The sequence below is a fragment of the Oncorhynchus kisutch genome, linkage group LG27 (assembly GCF_002021735.2).
Source record: "Oncorhynchus kisutch isolate 150728-3 linkage group LG27, Okis_V2, whole genome shotgun sequence".
NCBI lineage: Eukaryota > Metazoa > Chordata > Actinopteri > Salmoniformes > Salmonidae > Oncorhynchus > Oncorhynchus kisutch.
In genome coordinates, this window is record NC_034200.2 from 19,168,679 (window position 1) to 19,191,076 (window position 22,398).

A 22,398-nucleotide genomic window follows, 5' to 3' on the forward strand; every position below is an offset into this window, starting at 1 on the left:
CTCCCATACACTCCATGAAGGAGAGCTATCCTTGTCCCAGAATGTACCGCGCGGTCCATTGACTACACATGGGAAACATACACAATGGCCGTTAATACGATTCCAATGGAGTTTCCCATCTCTAAAAAGTATCTTTGAACAACCTCTCATTGCAAGTTTGCTATAAAGCGTTTCTTTACATGACCTTTGTTGTAAAGCAGTGTAGTGAATCTACTCAACACACAGTGACTGTTTCTGAGTGGCAGGGTTACAGTTTTGACTTGAATCTACTTGAAAATCTAAGGCAAGACTTAAAAATGGTTGAAAATAAAAATTCTGAATAGAACCTAGGGCAAATATTGTACATCCAGGTGTGCAAAACTCTTAGAGACTTAACCAGGAAGACTCACAGCTGTGATCAATGTAAAATGTGATTCTTACATGTATTGACTCAGGGGTGTGAATACTTATGTCAGGTACACTGGACCCACTCCAATTTGCCTACCGCTCCAAAGATCCACACAAGATGCTATTTCCATCGCTATTCACAAAGCTGTGACAAATCTGGAAAAGAGGAACACCTATGTGAGAATGCAGTTCATGGACTTCAGTTCAGAGTTCAAAACTAATGTTCCCGCCCCGCGAGACACCAAGCTCAGAGCCCTGGGTCTGGGCACCACCCTCTACAACTGGATCCTGGACTTCCTGACAGGCAGGCCACAGGTTGCGAGGATTGGCAACAACGCCTTCTCCACACAGACTCTTAACACAGGGGCCCACCAGGGGTGTGTCCTCAGCCCTCTGCTGTACTCCCGGTTCAACCACGACTGTGGCTTTGCACGACACCAACTCCACTACATTTGCGACACTATGGTTGTAGGCCTGATAAGCAACAACGAGTCAGCCTATAGGGAGGAGGTAAGTGAACTATGTCATGACAACCTCTCCCTCAATGTCAGCAAAACAAAGGAGTTGATTGTTGAATACAGGAAGCAGAGAAGGGAACATGGCCCGATCCACATCAACAGGACAGAAGCATCCACATTGAGGACTTGTCATGGACCAACACCACCACTCGTGTCAAGAGGGTGCAACAGTGTCTATACTTCCTAAGGTGGCTGAAGAAATTTGTCACGCTGTCTCTCCGAATACTTTCGCTGCGCCACTTGGAGCATCCTGACCGGTTGCACCACAGCCTGGTACGGACCTCCAGCGGGTGGTGAAGACAGCTCAGTACATCACTGGAACCGGGCTCCCACCCATCCAGTACATCTACTTAACACGGTGCCTGAGGAAGGGCACGCAACATCATCAAGAACCCAACACACAAGCTTCTCTCTCCCTTACCGTCGGGTAGACGGTATCGGAGCATGAGGTCTGATAGAAACGGTCTCTGAGCCGGTTGGTATCTACAAGCCATCAGACTGCTGAACACCCTAGCACAAATGCACACACACACAACTGCTGCTACCAGACTCTTATTATACCGCTCAATTTATACACGTGCCCCCAATACACATGTAAATATTGGGAATTTAAATTGTGCATTCCTGCATTATACTTATGCTACATTTATTTATCTATTCTACTGCCATTTACTTTTTGTTCATATTCTTCTCTTTTTTATTTCTTATCGTTGTTGCATTGTTGCTTACCTGCATTGCTTACCTGCAAGTAAGCTTATAGTTGGACGATGTATACCATGTGTATCCTGTACATATGACTAATAAAACTTGACTAGTGCTGTGTAGAGGGGCTTTCACAAGAAATGTGAGACAACATTACATTGTCTCTAAAGGCCGAATTCAAGAGCAGACTTGAATCATTTTAACAATGCATTCAGTAAGTTTCATAACACAAGTGCCAGTGGCGGCTGGTGGGAGGAGCTATAGAAGGACGGACTCATTGTCACGGCTGGAATGGAATCAATTGAACGGAGTCAAACGTGGTTTCCATATGTTTGATACCGTTCCATTAATTCCATTCCAGCCATTACAATGAACATGTCCTCCTATAGCTCCTCCCACTAGCAGCCACTGTTCAGCACCATTCTACAGCATTGCCCGAGACCTTTGAGGTGAATGTCTAACGACTCCAGCTTACATCACACTGTCACACTTGTGTTAGCACGTAACATAATAATACTACTAATAATAATATTAGTCCAACACACCTTTCCTACGCACTTCTCGGTAGTTTGTATTCGGACTAACCTTATGCAGGTGTGTAATGGGCTTTGCAGTCTTGGTTCCCTGAATACAGTCTTATCATGACTGGCACACACAGGCCTCACACACTGCATTTGCACAGGCAGCCCAATTCTGATCTTTTCCCACAAATTGGTCTTTTGACCAATCCGATCTGCAAACGATCTGATAGTGTAAAAAATATCAGTATTGGGCTGCCTGTGTAAACGCGGCCTCAGTAAAACAACAGGCCCTGGCATTAAGCATGACAGAGTTGATTTACAGTGAAAATCATGGTTTTATCTTGTTTAAGAAACACTATTGCTAAATCCACATTGCCATCAATAGGAATGTCTGTATGAACACTACTAGGGTAAAGGCTCAAGGCTACAACTGTTCCATTCCATCCAAATTGTACTGCTCACTAAAGGCATTGGTAAAACAATATTCTTAAGGCTACAACTGTTCCATCGCAAAATGTCTCAGATGTCTAAAGCTCAAATTAGATAATAAAAAAAGTGGAAGTTACTGCCCCCTTATACCACACACTGGACAGTGTGGTTTCTTCTCATACGGGTTCGGCACTAGGACAAAACTCTAGCCGACTTCGGTCCCATGGGCCATACTAAAAATGTACATGCCCATTCTCTGCTACTTCGCTCTGCTCCAATTCCATAGAACACCTCTGCAGAACGCATCTACAGGGATGATTCCCACCCGAGTTAAGCGTGCGTAAATGGAACGTGCAATGAGCCCCAAAAGTATTGGGCCAGTGACAAAATGTTTTGTTGTTTTGAGTCTGTACTCCAGCACTATACAATTACTATGAGGTTAAAGGGCAGTCTGATACCTTTAAATTGAGGGTATTTTCATCCATATCGGGTGAACCTTTTAGAATTTACAGCACCTTTGTGCATAGTCCCCCCCCCCCCCCATTTTAGTATCGGGACAGATTCACTTCCATGTGTATTAAAGGCGTAAAAAGTTTAGTATATTGTCCCATATTCATAGCAAGCAATGACTACATTAAGTTACAGATGAATAAATATCATAACCTCTCAACATCAACAAAAGGAGCTGATTGTGGACTTCAGGAAACAGCAGAGGGAGCACGACCCTATCCACATCGACGGTACCGCAGTGGAGAAGGTGGAAATCTTCAAGTTCCTCGGCGTACACATCACTGACGATGTGAAATGGTCCACCCACAAAGACAGTGTGGTGAAGAAGACGCAACAGCGCCTCTTCAACCTCAGGAGGCTGAAGAAATGTATCTTGGCCCCTAAGACCCACAAACTTTTACAGATGCACAATTAAGAGCATCCTGTCGGGCTGTATCTCTGCCTGGTACGGCAACTGCACCGCATCACAGTAGGCAAACTACCTGCCCTCCAGGACACCTACAACACCCAATGTCACAGGATGGCTAAAAAGATCATCAAGGACATCAACCACCCGAGCCATGGCCTGTTCATCCCGCTATCATCCAGAAGGCGAGGTCAGTACAGGTGCATCACAAATAGAACTGAAAGATAGAAGCATTTTTTCAATCTCAATGTAATCAGACTTAAATAGCCATCACTAGCCGGCTTCCATACGGTTATGCAACCCTGCACCTTAGAGGCTGCTTCCCTATATACATAGACTTGGAATCGCTGGCCACTTTAATAATGGAACACTAGTCGCTTTACTCACATTTGTGAATTCATCAAAAAAAAAAGAAGTGTCCCTTGTTCAGGACCATGTCTTTCAAAGATGACTAGTAAAAATCCAAATTACTTCAGAGCTTCATTGTAAAGGGTTTAAACACTGTTTCCCATGCTTGTTCAATGAACCATAAACAATGAATTAACATGCACCTGTGGAATGGTCGTTAAGGCACTAACAGCTTACAGACGATAGGCAATTAAGGTTACAGTTATGAATACTGTCCTAAGTTGAGAGGCCTTTCTACTGACTTTGAAAAACGCCAAAAGAAAGATTCCCAGGGTCCCTGCTCATCTGTGTGAACGTGCCTTAGGCATGCTGCAAGGAGGCATGAGGACTGCATATGTGGCCAGGGCAATAAATTGCAATGTCCGTACTGTGAGACGACTAAGACAGTGCTACAGGGAGACAGGATGGACAGCTGATCGTCCTCGCAGTGGCAGACCACGTGTAACACCTGCACAGGATCAGTACATCCGAACATCACACCTGCGGGACAGTTACAGGATGGCAACAATAACTGCCCGAGTTACACCAGGAATGCACAATCCCTCAATCAGTGTTCAGACTGTACGCAATAGGCTGAGAGAGGCTGGACTGAGGGCTTGTAGGCCTGTTGTAAGGCAGGTCCTCACCAGACATCACAGGCAAAAACTTTGCCTATAGGCACAAACCCACCATCGCTGGACCAGACAGGACTGGTAAAAAGTGCTCTTCACTGACGAGTCGTGGTTTTGTCTCACCAGGAGTGATGGTCGGATTCACGTTTATCGTCGAAGGAATGAGCATTACACCGAGGCCTGTACTCTGGAGCGGGATCGATTTGGAGGTGGAGGGTCCATCATCGTCTGCGGCAGTGTGTCACAGCATCATCGGACTGACCTTGTTGTCATTGCAGGCAATCTCAACACTGTGCGTTACAGGGAAGACATCCTCCTCCTTCATGTGGTACCCTTCCTGCAGATTCATCCTGACATGACCCTCCAGCATAACAATGCCACCAGCCATTCTGCTCGTTCTGTGCGTGATTTCTTGCAAGACAGGAATGTAATTGTTCTGCTATGGCCAGCAAAGAGCCCGGGTCTCAATCCAATTGTGCACGTCTGGGACCTGTTGGATCGGAGGGTGAGGGCTAGGGCCAGTCGCCCCAGAAATGTCTGGGAACCTGCAGGTGCCTTGGTGGAAGAGTGGGGTAACCATCTCACAGCAAGAACTGAAAAATCAGGTGCAGTCCATGAGGAGGAGATGCACTGCAGTACTTAATGCAGCTGGTGGCCACACCAGATTCTGACAGTTACTTTTGATTTTGACCCCCCCCCTTCGTTCAGGGACAGATTACATTTCTGTTAGTCACATGTCTGTGGAACTTGTTCAGTTTGTATCTCAGTTGTTGAATCTTTTTATTTTCATACAAAGATTTACACATGTTAAATTTGCTGAAAATAAACTCAGTTGACAGTGGGAGGATGTTTCATTTATATACTGTATATACTGTATTCTATTCTACTGTATTTTAGTCAATGCCACTGTATTTTAGTCAATGCCATCTAAAATGTATATATTTCTTAATTCCATAATTTTACTTTTAGATGTGTGCATTGTGAATTGTTTTTAGATTCTACTGCACTGTTAGATATTACTGCACTGTTGGAGCTAGGAATTTTGCTACACCAGCAATAACATCTGCTAAATATGTTTGTGTAAACAATCAAATTTGATTTGATTTGAATGAGGTCACGCAAAACTGCCAGTTCCAAGCAGCAAAATCACCTTTACCTTTCCCGATAAAAATATCAGCATTCTCAAGAGCTAGGTAAATGAGTAATCCTTTTGGAGAAGGGGATTGTAAATGCACATTATTTTAGATGATTTTTCCTTATGAACCCTGGAGACAAACATGAAACCAAACTGAAAATCGTATCAAAATGACATGTATGGTGGCCCCTTTTCCACAGTGAAGTAGGCTATAAACAGCTGTGCCGTTATCGAGAATTTTTATTGTGTTCCCTCATAATTTACGTGAATGCAATTTAGAGAGCCGAGTAGAGCTCTAAGCTGACCTTTTTTACAAGGAGTACATGTGCGCCTAAGTTGAAAAATGTAGGTGCACAATGAAAAATATTTGGAGGTATTAAAGCTAGGTCACTTAATTTTTCAATGCGCACTGGTGTCCCTAAATAAACATGCGTACAGAAAAATATTTAGGCAAGTAAATGCGAGTAAAATGGTCGCACTGTAAAGCCCTGCCAAGCTATAGGATTCCGTAGGGCTGAAACTGCTGAGTTGAATATTTTTATTATATACCTAGGCTTTTCATCTTTTTATTTTACAATTTGTATCATGTTAAATATTAGCCACTATCGGGAGCCAACGTCATTAATATCTACATACATTTATAACTCACTTCTCTTGAATTTGTAGCTTACATTTTTGCATCATTCCATTCCGTTGACCTTTCTTTCCTCGGTCACGTCTATGTCGTTGTTCCTGAGGGTTGTTGGCATTAGTGGATCAGATTAGACTAACATTGTGCAATAATTTGGGACATGAATCCTATTTGAATCATTATGGAACTCTGACCACACAGCAGGTTAAACCTGGAGCCTGACACCATGGTTCACGACGACTGGACCGTTGTCATACAGCCCCATGATTAGTGAGGATTAGGGGAGATTTATAGGACCATTGTTCAACCCTTATTTAAAAAAATGTTCCACCTTCCAATATTTCATGGCTTGAACTTGAATATGACAAATTTCAGGATGAATGAATCAACTTGAATTGAATAATCAATATATTTGGTGCGTAAAGGCTCTCCAAACCATTCCCCCCCCCCTACTAACCCTAAAATACGCTTAAATAATCTACAAAATGAGTTTACAAAAAAAATCTACCAGTTGGTGCAGAAATGGAGATGAATATGTATTTATTTAGATGGGTTTCTTTCATTGATCCATATATTCTGAACCCGTTCTTTCGATATATTCTAGTCTGTCAACAAAATTATAATTAGAAGGTACACCGTATTTATAGGGATGGCTTAAGATAAATGTACTGAAACCACACAAGAAAATCTGTTGGTCAACAAGTGGAAGGTTTTTCAGCGGTTCAACTTTTCACAGAAATGTGTTATAGAGCCGTCCTTCTCATCGAAAGCAAGTCTACGAAGCAGTAGATCTATTCTATGCTTACCGTTCTTACCTTAGGTGTTTGCCTTTTGTGCTTCAAACAGCTGAAAATACATGATTTCTGGTTATGGAAAATATATTTCACAGCGATTTAGATGGTACAATGATTCTCTACACTATACTAACTTGCTTGTTTTGTCAAAGAAATTACGCAAACTATTCAAATTTTAGCCACCCGGAAAAGGCAGAGGAAATGCATCTTTAAATGTATTCAGTGCACGTAAGGGAACCACGCCTGCAAAGACCGTTACGCACCTGCATAAGAGAAGTCTGAATACCAACTCCTGAGAAGTGCATAGGAAAGGGGTACACAAGACAAAAATCAGGCCCAATATTCTTCAGTGTCCTTCCAAGGACCATATCACCTCCACCCTACCTGACACCCTAGACCCGCTCCAATTTGCTTACCGCCCAAATAGGTCCACAGACGATGCAATCTCAACCACACTGCCCTAACCCATCTGGACATGAGGAATACCTATGTGAGAATGCTGTTCATCGACTACAGCTCGGCATTTAACAACATAGTCCCCTCCAAGCTTGTCATCAAGCTCGAGACCCTGGGTCTCGACCCCGCCCTGTGCAACTGGGTACTGGACTTCCTGACGGGCCGCCCCCAGGTGGTGAGGGTAGGCAACAACATCTCCACCCCGCTGATCCTCAACACTGGGGCCCCACAAGGGTGCGTTCTGAGCCCTCTCCCTGTACTCCCTGTTCACCCACGACTGCGTGGCCACGCACGCCTCCAACTCAATCAAGTTTGCGGACGACAACAGTGGTAGGCTTGATTACCAACAATGACGAGACGGCCTACAGGGAGGAGGTGAGGGCCCTCGGAGTGTAGTGTCAGGAAAATAACCTCACACTCAACTTCAACAAAACAAAGGAGATGATCGTGAACTTCAGGAAACAGCAGAAGGAACACACCCCTATCCACATTGATGGAACAGTAGTGGAGAGGGTAGTAAGTTTTAAGTTCCTCGGCGTACACATCACAGACAAACTGAATTGGTCCTCCCACACAGACAGCATCGTGAAGAAGGCGCAGCAGCGCCTCTTCAACCTCAGGAGACTGAAGAAATTCGGCTTGTCACCAAAAGCACACAAACTTCTACAGATGCACAATCGAGAGCATCCTGTCGGGCTGTATCACCACCTGGTACGGCAACTGCACCACCCACAACCGTAAGGCTCTCCAGAGGGTAGTGAGGTCTGCACAACGCATCACCAGGGGCAAACTACCTGCCCTCCAGGACACCTACACCACCCGATGTCACAGGAAGGCCATAAAGATCATCAAGGACAACAACCACCCGAGCCACTGCCTGTTCACCCCGCTATCATCCAGAAGGCGAGGTCAGTACACTACATGTATATACTGTACTCTATATCATCTACTGCATCTTTATGTAATACATGTATCACTAACCACTTTAACTATGCCACTTTGTTTACATACTCATCTCATATGTATATACTGCACTCAATACCATCTACTGTATCTTGCCTATGCCGCTCTGTACCATCACTCACTCATATCTTTATGCACATATTCTTTATCCCCTTACACTCGTGTCTATAAGGTAGTAGTTTTGGAATTGTTAGCTAGATTACTTGGTTATTACTGCATTGTGGGAACTAGAAGCACAAGCATTTCGCTACACTCGCATTAACATCTGCTAACCATGTGTATGTGACAAATAAAATTTGATTTGATTTGAACACTAAGTGGATCAGCCAACATGCTACCTTACTGATCAAAATGGCCCTGTAAAATATGTTTAAGTAATTTTAGTTATGGTACATCCTGACCCAACTCTTCAATTAGGTAATAATAAATCCATGTCCTGGTTGTCCACATGATTGAAGAAAATAACTTAACTGACTCCTAAAACAAAGTAACATGCATATTGCAGGTTGTGAGCTCGGTGTAAGGACAGGATAGTCAGAACAGGCTACATTTTTAACCGACTGTCCCTTTAAGGAAATTAAGTCTACTTCAGCTGTTTGTGCTGAGAGAAAAGCTTTTTCAGCAAAATGGAGATAAAAGGAAAATGCACAAACATGAAAAAGAATCCTTTTACTCTGACTTTAGTGGGAGTGACATTTAGAGAGCACTTCTTATGGGGAAAAATGTTCCTATCACCATCAACATCATGGTTGACCATTATTCTACTCATAGGGATGGGGAACAGACACTTTTGGGGAAGACGAAATCCTGTGAACAGCCTGAGTTCACACAACCCGAAAAGGGTGTTTAACCCAAAAATTGCTGGGAGCATATTTAGAGAGTGTGACTTTTTAAAATGATTATTACAGAAAATGACATCCTACAGACTAATGGAGAAGTGTAATCCCTCACCCACATACCGTCCCACTCTAGTGCAGCTAAACTAAGCTAAACCACAAGCGACACTCCTGCATGCCACCAAAGCTCTTACTGTACATCCAGCCAAGGAGATTGATTTGGTGGTAAACATCATGTATGTCATGGAAAAACACTATAAAACCACATTGCTAAATCTTAAAGATTTTCAGATGGCAAAAAGATGCTCTAGTCTGCTAATCTAGACTAGAACGACATCCCCTTCCATGTTCCTTTCCCTCCCAGTCTGTACATCGGGACCTACCCAGCAAACCGGGAACATTCCCAGAACATTAGCTAAGATTCCCATGAAGTTATAGTTAGGGTTTTAACGAACATTAGAATGAGAACATAATTTTTTTATATTTTTTTTTAATATTTCAAGAAATGTTTTAAATTAAACATCCATGGAATGTTCTAACATTCACTAAAATGTTGTGCACACAACACCTGTAACAGCCACCACAGAAGATTCCCCAAAACAAGCATGGCACTTGCAATGCCAGGATAGTGGGTTCGATTCCCAGGATCACCCAGGCGTAAAATGTATGCACGCTTGAAATTTGTGTGCGCAACGATATGGGACAGTTCTTGCAACATCAGGCATATAGTATAATGTTGTGCACGAGAACATCTGCCACAACCTAACAAATGTTCTGAGAACTTTCACAGAGCCATAGCATCTTATTCCCTATACACATGTTGAAGCACAGTAGTGTACCAAATAGGGAATGGGAAGCAATTTGGGATGCAACCGTGAAGTTAGTGCTCTGTTTCTTACCGATGAAGGGGATGGAGTCGAGGGATTCGTCCAGGTTGCTGGAGGAGCAGGTCTGGTGCTTTTCCTGCTTCTCACTCAGCCGCCGCATGTGCATCTCCCGCCGCGCATCGTTGGGCAGCCAGCACACCGCACCCGCTGCCGGTTCCGAGCTGTCGTCCTCGTTCACCGCCAGGATGTAGGAAGGGTGGCGTAGGGGACTGGGATTCTTCCCCGACCCAGGAGGCTTCTCCCTGAGCACCACGCCTGACTCGGAGGCTGAGGGGCCACGCCCGTTGACTTGGGGCTCTGGGCGAGGGTGCTGGTAAGAGGTTTTGAAAATTCCTGGCTTCTGCGGTCTCTGATGGGGAGCGGAGAGGGAAGAGGACCTACGGCCAACCACCGCTGCCACCTGTCTCCCTGGCACCTCCCCTGGTTGCTGCATAGTCTCTGCCGGCCCCCTACTCTGGCTCACATGGTTCACACCTTTGACACCAGCTCTTTCATCAGTGTTGGATTGCTCCAAGCTTAGATTCTTCCCCAGATGAGAGGGTCTGTCTTTGAGCATGTTAGGGGCACTGTGAGGCTGGTGCTGCTCTGGTCCTTTAGTGTGGAGGGCAGGGTTAGTCATTGGCCCCACCCGGAGACTGTCCCTGCCGTATCCTGCAGGAGGTCGATGATGGGCAGCCTGTTTGGAGAGGCTCTGCCTGCTTGGGCATGTACCCTGGTCCGCCCTGCTACCGTAGCCCCGTCTGTCCACCATGGGACGGCCCAGATCGACAGGGTCCACATAGTCAGAGGAGCGGACCCGGGCCTTGTGGGTAAACTCATCCTGGGACACGCTACGAGGGGGCCAGTTCCTGGGGTGGACCCCCCGCTCCGCCACACTCATACGGTCCTGGGAAGAGCTGCGAGGGGGCATGTGGTGGAAAGGGGGCGGGGGTCCGTGGTAGGCACGGTCGTGGGAGGTGCTCCTGCGTCGGAGACCCTTGGGGTCCGGCCCCCAGCCCCCTCGGGGGATGTAGTGGGTGGAGTTGAAGGTGTTCTGACTGGCGGCTCGCAGGCTGTCTAGTCTCTCCTGGATGGTCCGGCTGCCGTATGCATGGATACCCTTGTTGTCGATGTACTCCCTGTACGTCTGGTACGTCCGCCAGTCGATGTTTTGGTGAGAGCCGGGGTTGGGGGAGTTTGAGTTGGGTGGGTAGTGGGGTGGTGGGGCGCCATAATTGAGGCGGCTTGCACCAGAGGGGTAGATGTCTGTTTTCCGTGGCACGGGGTAGTGGGACACAGACCCAGGTCGCCCTCTGATGACGCCAGTGTCAGAGGGCCCTACCAGGCCGTACTCTACTCTATGAGCTGGTCCCATATGGCCCAGTTCTGGAGGAACTACCACAGTCCTCACGCTGTTGTTGCGCATGCATGCCACAGTCTGGGATTTGGAGTACGGGTGTGCAGGAGGAGGGGACGGGGGCATGGGGATCTCTATGCGGTACCCCAGGTCGGGTGGTGGTGCCCCCACATGCCCCCGGCATGCTCCCTGTACCCCCACCGGGGAGGGGGTCTCTGTAGCCTGGGCCATCCCCGGGGGCTTACAGTCTACTCTGGGGTAACATATGGGGGGAGGTTCGGGGATGTGACGGGCAATTCCACTGTAGGCACTGCGGCCTCGGAGGTACGCATCCTGGGAGTAGGCCTGGAGCGAGAAAGAAGAGAGAAAAGGGTGAGATACAACAACGGTGTCCTCTGGTTCAATTCCTAACCATGCCCCCTTGGCCCTAACCATGCCCCCTTGGCCCTAACATGGCCCTAACCATGCCTCCTTGGCCCTAACCTTGGCCCTAACCATGCCCCCTTGGCCCTAACCTTGGCCCTAACCATGCCCCCTTGGCCCTAACCATGCCCCTAACCATGCCCCCTTGGCCCTAACCATTCCCCCTTGGCCCTAACCATTCCCCCTTGGCCCTAACCATTCCCCCTTGGCCCTAACCATTCCCCCTTGGCCCTAACCATTCCCCCTTGGCCCTAACCATTCCCCCTTGGCCCTAACCATTCCCCCTTGGCCCTAACCATTCCCCCTTGGCCCTAACCATTCCCCCTTGGCCCTAACCATTCCCCCTTGGCCCTAACCATTCCCCCTTGGCCCTAACCATTCCCCCTTGGCCCTAACCATTCCCCCTTGGCCCTAACCATTTCCCCTTGGCCCTAACCATTTCCCCTTGGCCCTAACCATTTCCCCTTGGCCCTAACCATTTCCCCTTGGCCCTAACCATTTCCCCTTGGCCCTACCCCTTTAATGTTTGCAGATTTGTAAACTACTCCACAATGCTTATATCTAGACTTGACCCTTCAGATCTGAAAACAGAGTTCGGGCAAATGGGAAGGGAGCAAAATAGGATGAGCACGTGTGTCATATTCAACATTGCATCTCTAAACGATGGTAAAGAACTGTGGTAGTGAACGTTGAATAATGCTAGGTGACGTGTGTGTGACTAGGAAAGGCAGGCGGACAGGGAGCAGCATGTTGCAGTGTGAGAGTGTGGAGGCGTGTAGCAAGTCAGGAGAGTCACTAGCGCTCATCTGCTCGCTCCATATTTAGAAGGCTAGTTCTCTGGGTACCGCTCACTACGCAACGAGAGCATGCTGTGCTGCCGCACTGTGCACACACCCACATAGAAGACTGGAAACACATTCCAAGGTGGATTTAAGCAATGAACACTTGTGGGTTAAAGTAATGAACACCTGTATTGTACACACAGGGGGGAAACGCAGCAAAAAAATAGCATGACATCCACTGTCAAAATAATTGGCAAAACGGTCTTAAGCAAATGATCCAATGATGAAATAATTTTTTCAAGGAACTTGATACTAATTTCTGTTATCGTGTCAGATCAAACAGAAACAGTCCTATTCTGTCCAACCCTACTGAGTAGCCAGCCAGCGGGAACAGCTAGCCGGTTGACCTGTGATTGAATGGAGTGGACAAGAAGCAACAGATGTGTTGGAAGAAAGAAGGAAAGAGAGACTGGCATGCAAGACCTAACAGTGACACACAGGAAGGTGGCCTATCTGTTTGGTTTAGCCACCTTCTGGCTGACAGCACTGGCACTGTTCGAGCGAGGTCTGAGACTTACAGAAAAAGAGGGGGGCAGAGGAAGCCCAGCACCTACAACGGTCCTCGCCACACTAAACCTAACCTCCGCTCTCATGTTCTCAATCCGTCCTTCAGCGGCATGCCGGCAGACGACGATCACACATGCATAGATTCCATAGTGGTAGATTCCGTACGGCTGGCTGAGCAGCCTTCGTCCATTTATCAAACGCCATTTCATATGCATTTCCTGTTTGCCTTGCAACTAGCAAGCACACAAAAAATAACACGTCACAATTGGTTGGACTTTAAACCCAACCTGGTGTCGTATTACGATTCTTACGTAACGCTATGCAAGCTTTTACTGTATCTACAATCAGTTCTATAAACGCTCGCCCCTCCCTTCAACAATAGCTAGAGCGCTAGTGGAACGTTCCGGGGCCAAGGCCTTTATCACTGGCTTCGTCCGAAATGGCACTCTAGTCCCCTTTTGACTAAAGTCATAGCACCCTATTCCCTATATTGTGATCTACTTTTGATCAATACTACTGCACTATATAGGGAATAGGGTGCCATTAAGGACGTAGGCAGGAATAGATGGCTTGCAGGATCAGAAAGGGGTGAGGCTCCAAGGTGCCAGCTCTGTCTGCCGCCTCATCTAACAGGTACTGCGGGCACGGTGAATCACTGCCTACCTGCCGGTAACTAAGGGCTACATAGCAACAATTAGCCTACTAACATGGCAATCGAATAAATGACACAGCTATGCAAGAACAGTACATTACATCAAAACGAAAACACGACAAAGGAAAAAGGAGACGGGGAAACAACAACATGCAGAGTGATTGTCATCCTCCCTGCTGTTGCTTACCAGATCAGTGGTCTCCAGTGAATACGGCTGCCGTTACAGCAGGAGAGAAAACGTGAGCAGTGAGAGGCGGCAACCATGGGAGAGAAGAAGAATGGGGAAAAGGCTAGCAAGCAGAGAAAATAACACGCATCATAAAAAAAGAAGAGAGAACAGATCGCCGCTGGAGAAAGAAGTGTTCGTCTGGAACGCCGACGCCAGGGCTCGAGTCGAAGCGCAAAAAATCCATCATAGCGGCGGCATCGAGAGAGAGAGGAAAAAGGGAGCCAACGTCGGCCGTGGCAGGACTGTCATATTAGCGACGCCACCTGCGTGAGCCAGTCTGTCCTGGGCGAGGTGTAGGTGTCAGGAGAAGAGGAAGCCTGCTGCCTTCCACAGCTCTGGGAGTTCTCCATCTCTCTGTTGCTCCCTCCATCTGACTGCAGCAGCCAGGTGACACCACTCAATGAATGAACTGCTGCCTCCACTCTCTGTCCCTGCCTCTCTCTCACTCCCTTTGGTATCGCTCACATGACAGAAGCAGTTGCTGTACTATACATTCAGCTCAGATGCTACTGCTGCCCCTCCCCTTCTGCTCCCTCTCACTCTCCCTCCCTCTCCTCCTCTCAGCAGCATCAACCTGTTCACAACACAGAGGCAGTCAGCTGACTACAGCTGGTTTGATGATATATTGCTTCAGGACTTCCCTCATTCCTTCCCCGGCTCCCTCACTCAGAGACGCTCTCTCATGCTAAGCCAATGATGTTACTACTGTTGACATGTAACACTGTAACTTGTTTCCAGGCAGCCTGTGTGTGTATGAGGGTCTCTCCTTCAGGCTATAATGTCAGTCACCCAGCGAGCCGCGGTGCTAATCTTCCAGCTCCGGCTGACAGCCCCAGTCTGGACGGCTACATCAGGAGCTCGTCTGGTAGCCAAGCACCGTGGACCGGTGTCCGCTAGCTAGCAACAGATGTGCAACACAGTTCAGGAAAGGGGAGGAGGGAGGGAGAAGATACGCGGGGGATGGGAAGAGGGAGAGGGCTGAGCCGATGGGGGTGGAGAAAAGGAAAGAGGGTAGCGGGGGAGAGGAAGCAAAGGGAATAGGGATGTTTACAAGCTCTGCTTTTTTAGGATGACGCATCCCAGCTTGAAGGCATCAGGCACTGAAGCGTTAACAGGTTTTCTGTGAAACATCTTAACAGGCCAGTTCACCCATTGTATGAACCAACACCCCCCCCCCCCCCCCCCGCCGTGTGAGTACTACTCTTTCTGTTACTCGTACACATTCTGTTCATTACGCAGAGAACTGAGCAAGCACCTCTAGTTGCCAGTAGCTAGTGCGCATGAAAAGTTAATGATGAGAGTGGAGGCACAACCAGGTTACTAGCTTAGAGGCAATGTAATTTAGGCTTCCTTCAACTGCACTCAAATCACAGATACACAGGGAGAAATGTAAGGCGGCAGGAAGCCTAGTGTTTGGAGCGTTGGCCCAGTAACCGTAGGTTGCTAGATCGAATCCCTGAGCTGACATGCTAATATTCTGTCGTTCTGCCCCTGAACAAGAGAGTTAAACTCACTGTTCCTAGGCCATCATTGTAAATAAGAGTTTGTTCTGAACTGACTAGCCTAGTAAAATAAAAAACATTTAAAAGAAAAGGCAAGACTAGTCTGCACTGCAGGAACAGCTAGAGAGAGAGAGGGGAAGTAAGGTGAAGATGAGAGAACATCCATGAGACTGCCTGCCAAGAGCACACTCCCACAATGGCACTAGGTAGCTTCATTTCATTTCCCACAGTCACTGCATCAGAAAAATGTGATAATGCAAATTTGCTAACCGAGTCAGCTCTTAATAATAACCTGAAAGGCCCCTGGCATCAACTGATCTCCATTTGACATCAGCCTATTTCTGCCTGCCCCCTGTGCTAATTTAAAATAAAATGGCAGCACAACGCAAGCTGAACCTCACAGCCTCTCTGCTCAGCCCTGGTGGCACAAAGATCAAGCTCAACTATTTATATCTGACACAGATTTTTCGCTCAATGCCCCCATGGCCAATAACTTCGTAATCTCTCTCAAGCTAATCTGTGCTACGAGAGACAGGGAGTGGCCACAGCCTTCGGTAAGGTAAACATTCCAACACAAGCCGGTGTTAATAGGCTCAGCATTTATATAATAGAGGTGGATTCATTGAGCTGATGGGAATTTTGTGCTACAGTTGACAATAGGCTAGGTGTGACCGGGCAACTAGGGTGGCACCTGTGTTAACACAGCCTGGCTTTCTCAACAGCACTGTACAGAGATGGTATGCATTAACATGAACTGGCACCACCTTAATTATTGCGTGTGGAGTTCAGAGTTAGTAAGAGAACTCATCTTTACATTTGTCCAATATACACTGAACTAAAATATAAATTAAACATGTAAAGTTCTGGTCCCATGTTTCATGAGCTGAAATAATAGATTTAAAAACAGCCTGGTCATTACACAGGTGCACCTTGTGTTGACAATTAAAGGCCACTAAAATGTGCAGTTGTCGTAACATAACACAATGCCACAGATGTCTGAAGTTGAAGGCGCGTGCAATTGGCTTGCTGACTGCAGGAATATCCACCAGAGCTGTTGCCAGAGAATTGAATGTTCAGTCGCTCTACCATAATCTGCCTCCAACATCGTTTTAAAGAAAATTTGGCAGTACGTTGGCCTCAAAACTGAAGACCACGTGTATGGTGTCATGTGGGCGAGAACAGAGTGCCCCATGGTGGCGGTGGGGTTATGGTATGAGCAAGCATAAGCTATGGACAACAAACACAATTGCATTTTATCGATGGCAATTTGAATGCACAAACACTGTGACAAGATCCTGAGGCCCATGTTTTTAAGGTACCTGTGATTAACAGATGCATATCTGCATTCCCATTCATGTCAAGTCCATAGATTAGGGCCTAATAAATGTATTTCAATTGACTGATATGAACTGTAACTCAGTAAAAATCCAATTGTTGCATGTTGCATTTTTATTTCTGTTCAGTGTAATTTTAGGAGTAAACATTTGCTTAACATGTCGCATAATAAGTTGCATGAACTCACTGTGTGCAATAAGTGTTTACATAATTTTTAAATGACTAACCCATCTCTGTACCCCACACATACAGATAATTGTAACGGTCCTTCAGTCGAGCAGTCAATTTCAACCACAAAGAGCAATAATGTTTTCCAATGCCTCGCAATGTCGGCCACGTACAATTTTTTTTAAAGCAGACATTGAATATCCATTTGAGCATCCACCAGACAAGTGTGGCATATCAAGAGGCTGATTAAAGAGCATGATCAGTACACAGGTACACCTTGTGCTGGGGAAAATTACAGGCCACTCTAAAATGCGCAGTTGTCACAACACAATGCCAAAGATGTTTTGAGGGAGCCTGCAATTGGCATGCTGACTCTGCAGGAATGTCTACCAGAGCTGATGCCAGAGAATGGAAGGTTAATTATTCTGCTTTAAGCCGCTTCCAACATCATTTTAGAGAATTTAGCAGTACGTCCAACCGGCCTCAACCACAGACCAGACCACATGTAACCCCTCCAGCCCAGGACCTCCACATCCGGCTTCTTCACCTGCGGAATCGTCTGAGACCAGCCACCCGGACAGCTGATGAAACTGTGGGTTTGCTATAGAATTTCTGCAGAAACTGTCTCAGGGAAGCTCATCTGCATGCTCGTCGTCTTCCCCTGACTGCCGTTTTGATGGATTAATTGACTTCAGTCGGCAAATGCTCACCTTCAATGGCCACTGGCAAGCTGGAGAAGTGTGCCCATCATGGAAGAATCCGTTTCAACTGTACCGGGCAGACGGCAGACAGCATGTAATGGCATCTTGTGGGCAAGCAGTTTGCTGATATCAACGTTGTGAACAGAGTGGACCATGGGGTTATGGTATGGGCAGGCATTGGGACAATGAACACAATTGCATTTTATCAATGGAAATGTTAATGCATAGAGATACTGTGATTAGATCCTGAGGCCCATTTTCGTTCCATTCATCCACTGTGAGGCATCTGTTGCTCAAACTAGACACTAATGTACTTGTCTTCTTGCTCAGTTGTGCACTGGGACCCCGCACTCTTTCTATTTTGGTTAGTGCCAGTTTGCGCTGTTCTGTGAAAGGAGTAGTCTGAGGCAAGATAATGAGATGTTTCTAACTTATTGAGGGGATAAATTATTTAGGATGTAAGTGGCTGGGTACTGGCCTAAATACATGCATAAACTACAGCATGCTACAGACTGGGCCTTGGTTGCTTCCTGCCGGTGTCCGGGTCTCTCACCCACTATGTCCTGCAACAGAGCTCCGCATCAGACATGCTCGTGACAGGCAGACCCCAGGTTGGCTCCTTCACAGTTAGGCTTGGGCGGTATCCAGATTGTCATACCAACCTTGTGCCATATTGGGATAATCGGTAATACCCGGCACTAAACACAAGTGGCGCTGTTTTCAAACCCCACTAACCCTTTGTAATGCGAACATTAGCAATGCTACAAGTGCGCGCGCGAGTGTAAGTGCGTTCACGTGGTGTGTTTGTTTAGTATGTGTGTGAGTGATTGAGTGTGTTTATTTATGACTTTGTTGTTTGCATTTCTCAAAGTGACCCTTCCAGTTCCCAGAATGAGGCCAGCCCTGCAGCAGAGAAGAAGTAGCAGCACTTGGAGGGGACAGGGTGTGGTGGCCTGGTTAGGAGGCCCAGATAGAGCACTCTGAAGGGAGAGGGTTTCACCCTCCCCTCTGGAGCAGTACTGCGGTCCCCGCACACACACCCTTCACAGAGAAACTAGAGCAGCTTTCTAAGCCTTGATCACATAAATAGCGACTAAGTTGATGTAGAAGTGGAAATAGGGTCTACTTCTGTTTTACAGTGGGCAAATTTAGGAAGAGATTAAATCAACGGAGTAATGATCTTTAAAAACTAACCAGCTGCAGTATGTCTTCATCTCTTGGCATCACGCAGAGTTTAAGAAAGGCATCACTGTAAAATAACAGATAAAGTCAAACATTGTAAACTTCAACAGACCAGCAGGAAATCAGTCACTGACAACAATGGGAAATATTCATATTTGAGTGCTCACCTGTTTTGGATCAAGGCTATGACCTGAGAGTACGTTTTCCCAATGATACTTTCTTCATTTACCTTTACTATCCGGTCTCCTGTTGACAATAAGAAAGCGTTTAAAAGATGAGATATGTAACTTTTTGGGCGACGCAACCAAATTCTCATAGAAAAGTGAGGGATAGATCGGTCACTCATTGTAAGCAAGTCTAAGAAGCGGTTGATCTGTTCTGTGCTCTAGTTCTATGCTTCCCATTCTGAAGATTTGTTTTTGCATCTTTTACTTTTGGGTTTGTCTACAAGTTTCAAACAGCTGAAAATACAATATTTTTAGTTTAATGAAAAAATACTATTTCACACTGATTTAGATTCTCTACACATTCCATTGCTTGTTTTGTTATAAACTTAAATTAGGTGAACTATATGAATTTTAGCAATCAGGAAATGGCGGAGCGATTTCTGCATATTGCACCTTTAATGTTAGACTGGTAGCTAATATGTGAAATGGTGTTAATGGCAGGTATGTGTGAGAGTGTGTGCGCGCTTCTCTGTTTGAAAACCCATTGGAGGAAAAGGTCAGAGGGGAGGGACCTCTGGCTTTCTTATCCAATGGTTTTTGAGAAGGAGACAGAGACAGGACGCGAGGAGTACACAATTGAGATCTTCCCTATGTGTCTTTGAAGAGATGAACCTGTGCTGGTAGGTAGTAAGAGGCAGCTTCCCTGCTAGGCTGACGGTCAGAATAGCAGAGGAAACCGCTTTGATCAGCCACCCGATATGTGTTTACAGTAACTGAGTGCCTGAGGCAGCTGAGCTCTGTGCCTCTACTAACCCGCCACAAAAAGGAAACACAGAAAACTACACCCAGTATACTACATTCAGGTGAAAACAAATCATTATGTACAGCCCTATATATTTATTTATTTTGATCTCTTTTAGTCCCCATTTGGACTAATCTTCCAAGAGTCCTTAAACATACATAAATATGCACAGTGTATAAAACATACGGAACACATTCCTAATATTCCCTCAGAACAGTCTCAATTCGTCAGGGCATGGACCACAAGGTGTGGAAAGCGTTCCAGAAGTATGCTGACCCATGTTGACTGCAATGCATCCTACAGTTGTGGCATGTGGCTGGATGTACTTAGGGTGAGGAACCATTCTAGATACGCACAGGAAACGGTTGAACGTTAAAAAAAACAGCAGCATTGCAGTTCTTGACATTCAAACCAATGCGCCTGGCACCTACTACCCTACCCCGTTCAAAGGCACTTACGTCTTGCCCGTTCACCCTCTGAATGGCACACATGCACAATCCATGTCTCAATCGTCTCAATGCTTAAACATAAACCTTCAACCAGTCTCCTCTCCTTCACCTACACTGATTGAAGTGGATTTAACAGGTGACATCAGTAAGGGAATCACAGCTTTCAACTAGATTCAGCTGGTCAGTCTGTCATGGAAAGAGCAGGTGTTCTTTGTGTTTTCTACACTCAATGTATATATATGCCATTTAGCTGAGGCTTTTATCCAACAGTATAATGTCCAATGTGTCACTAGGTCTTCTGTTACCATAACGAATACAGTAAGGTTTAAGATAAGGTGCAGCATGGTCATAACTCCAATATGATATAATACTTTGTATGATGCCGCTTGTCCATACATACACATACACACACACACACACACAGGCAGAGCTCCCGTCTGTTACTTTTGGAGATGTGGTCAGTTACCTGTGCAGAGTCCAGCTCCGTCGGCAGGACCACCCACCTTCACTTGCTTCACAAAGATGGTGTCCATTGGCTCCAGCCTGTTCCGTTGTCTCCCTGACAACAAAGACAAGGTGTCATCGTCAATGCCTTCCTCTGGAGGTCACCTGGTAGTGCCATACCATCTCTGCTCATAACAGTCAATCAATTCATGCTACGTACAGTATTTGCCCACTCAAAATTATTTATATTTTCTTCATTAGTCCACTGTCGACAGTCCCAAAATGTTAGTTGATAGTTTGAGTGGATTTTATATTTTAGTACTATAGGATTTTATATTTTAGTACTATAGGATATCATAAAGAGGGGTTCTTCGACCCTGTTCCTAGAGAGCAGCTACCCTCCTGTAGGTTTTCGCTTCAACACCAGTTGTAACTAACCTGGTTCAGTTTATCAACCAGCTAATTATTACAATCAGGTGCACTAGATTAGGGTTGGAGCGAAAACCTACAGGATGGTAGCTGCTCTCCAGGAACAAGGTTGGAGAGCCCAGTCATAAAGAGACTAGAAGGGTAGTCAGATTAGTTTCCCTTTAGAATGGCACATTGCTGACCTCAGATTACCTTAGCAGACCTACAATACCCTATACTAAGAGCAGAGGACACAGGCTAGACTGCTCCACCTACAACTCTCAGTTCAACACGACCCAGACTGGGACGCACTCTGAATGTGAAGCAGCCAGGACAACAGGACAATGGCTACCAGACACAACCATAAATTGTTTCGAAGAGATTTCCTGAGGAGCACGCGAGAGAGAGAGAGAGAGAGAGAGCGCGCGCGCGAGAGAGAGAGAGATGGATGATTAAGAGCACGACAGAAAGCGTGAGAGAAAGCTAGAGATGGAGAAAGAGATGAGAGTGAGCGAGCACAAGCAAAAGGGAGAGACAGAGAAAGTGATTTAGAGAGCAAGAGAGAACAAGAGACTGTCACAAGATTCAGTGGCAGAGAGAAGAACAGTGGGGTTTCTCTCTGTCACATTGGCTGTCCACAATACAACAGGTCTGAATGAGAATTCAAAGTAGGAAAAAGCCTCCTAATACAGTAGCAGAGCTCGTGGAGATTTGGGAAAGGGAAATGAATAGTCTGAGTTTAGTAGCAGAACCTGTTTGCTCATGCTGCTCCTGTCTCCTAGCAGCTGCATGGCTGCAGAGGAGAGGAAAGCAAATGAGAGGAGAGGGGATGGGAGGGAGAGGAAAGAGTGAGCTCAGCTGCACAACTCCCACTCCTTCCCTATAAACAGAAGAACAGCTCCAGGCTCACTGAGAGTCCAAATGAATATGAATGTGGTGAGTATCTATATGGAAGTCTTAATGGTAATCATGATATAACACTGGTAAGCACCGAATGTGGCAGCAAGATCATTTGCCATACTGGTTTTTCAATAAAGAAAAAGCGCATAGCCGTGTG

At 46.2% G+C, this 22,398-nt stretch overlaps 1 protein-coding gene across 5 annotated transcripts in view; it reads right to left on the reverse strand.

Annotated features, from left to right (window-relative positions):
* LOC109871732 (rho GTPase-activating protein 21) overlaps positions 1–22,398 on the reverse strand; it is an 86,160-nt gene that overhangs the window by 27,400 nt on the left and 36,362 nt on the right. For 3 of the 5 annotated variants that reach the window (XM_020462713.2, XM_020462714.2, XM_020462715.2), the window contains exons 5-8: positions 20,956–21,048; positions 19,239–19,317; positions 19,084–19,138; positions 10,207–11,875 (exon numbers count right to left, since the gene is read on the reverse strand). In XM_020462713.2, coding sequence (XP_020318302.1) covers positions 10,207–11,875; positions 19,084–19,138; positions 19,239–19,317; positions 20,956–21,048 — 1,896 coding nt within the window. Of the gene's footprint in view, positions 1–10,206; positions 11,876–13,313; positions 13,534–14,141; positions 14,855–19,083; positions 19,139–19,238; positions 19,318–20,955; positions 21,049–22,398 lie in introns of those variants that run through there. The other 2 variants (XM_031806579.1, XM_031806578.1) reach the window with 2 other exon arrangements.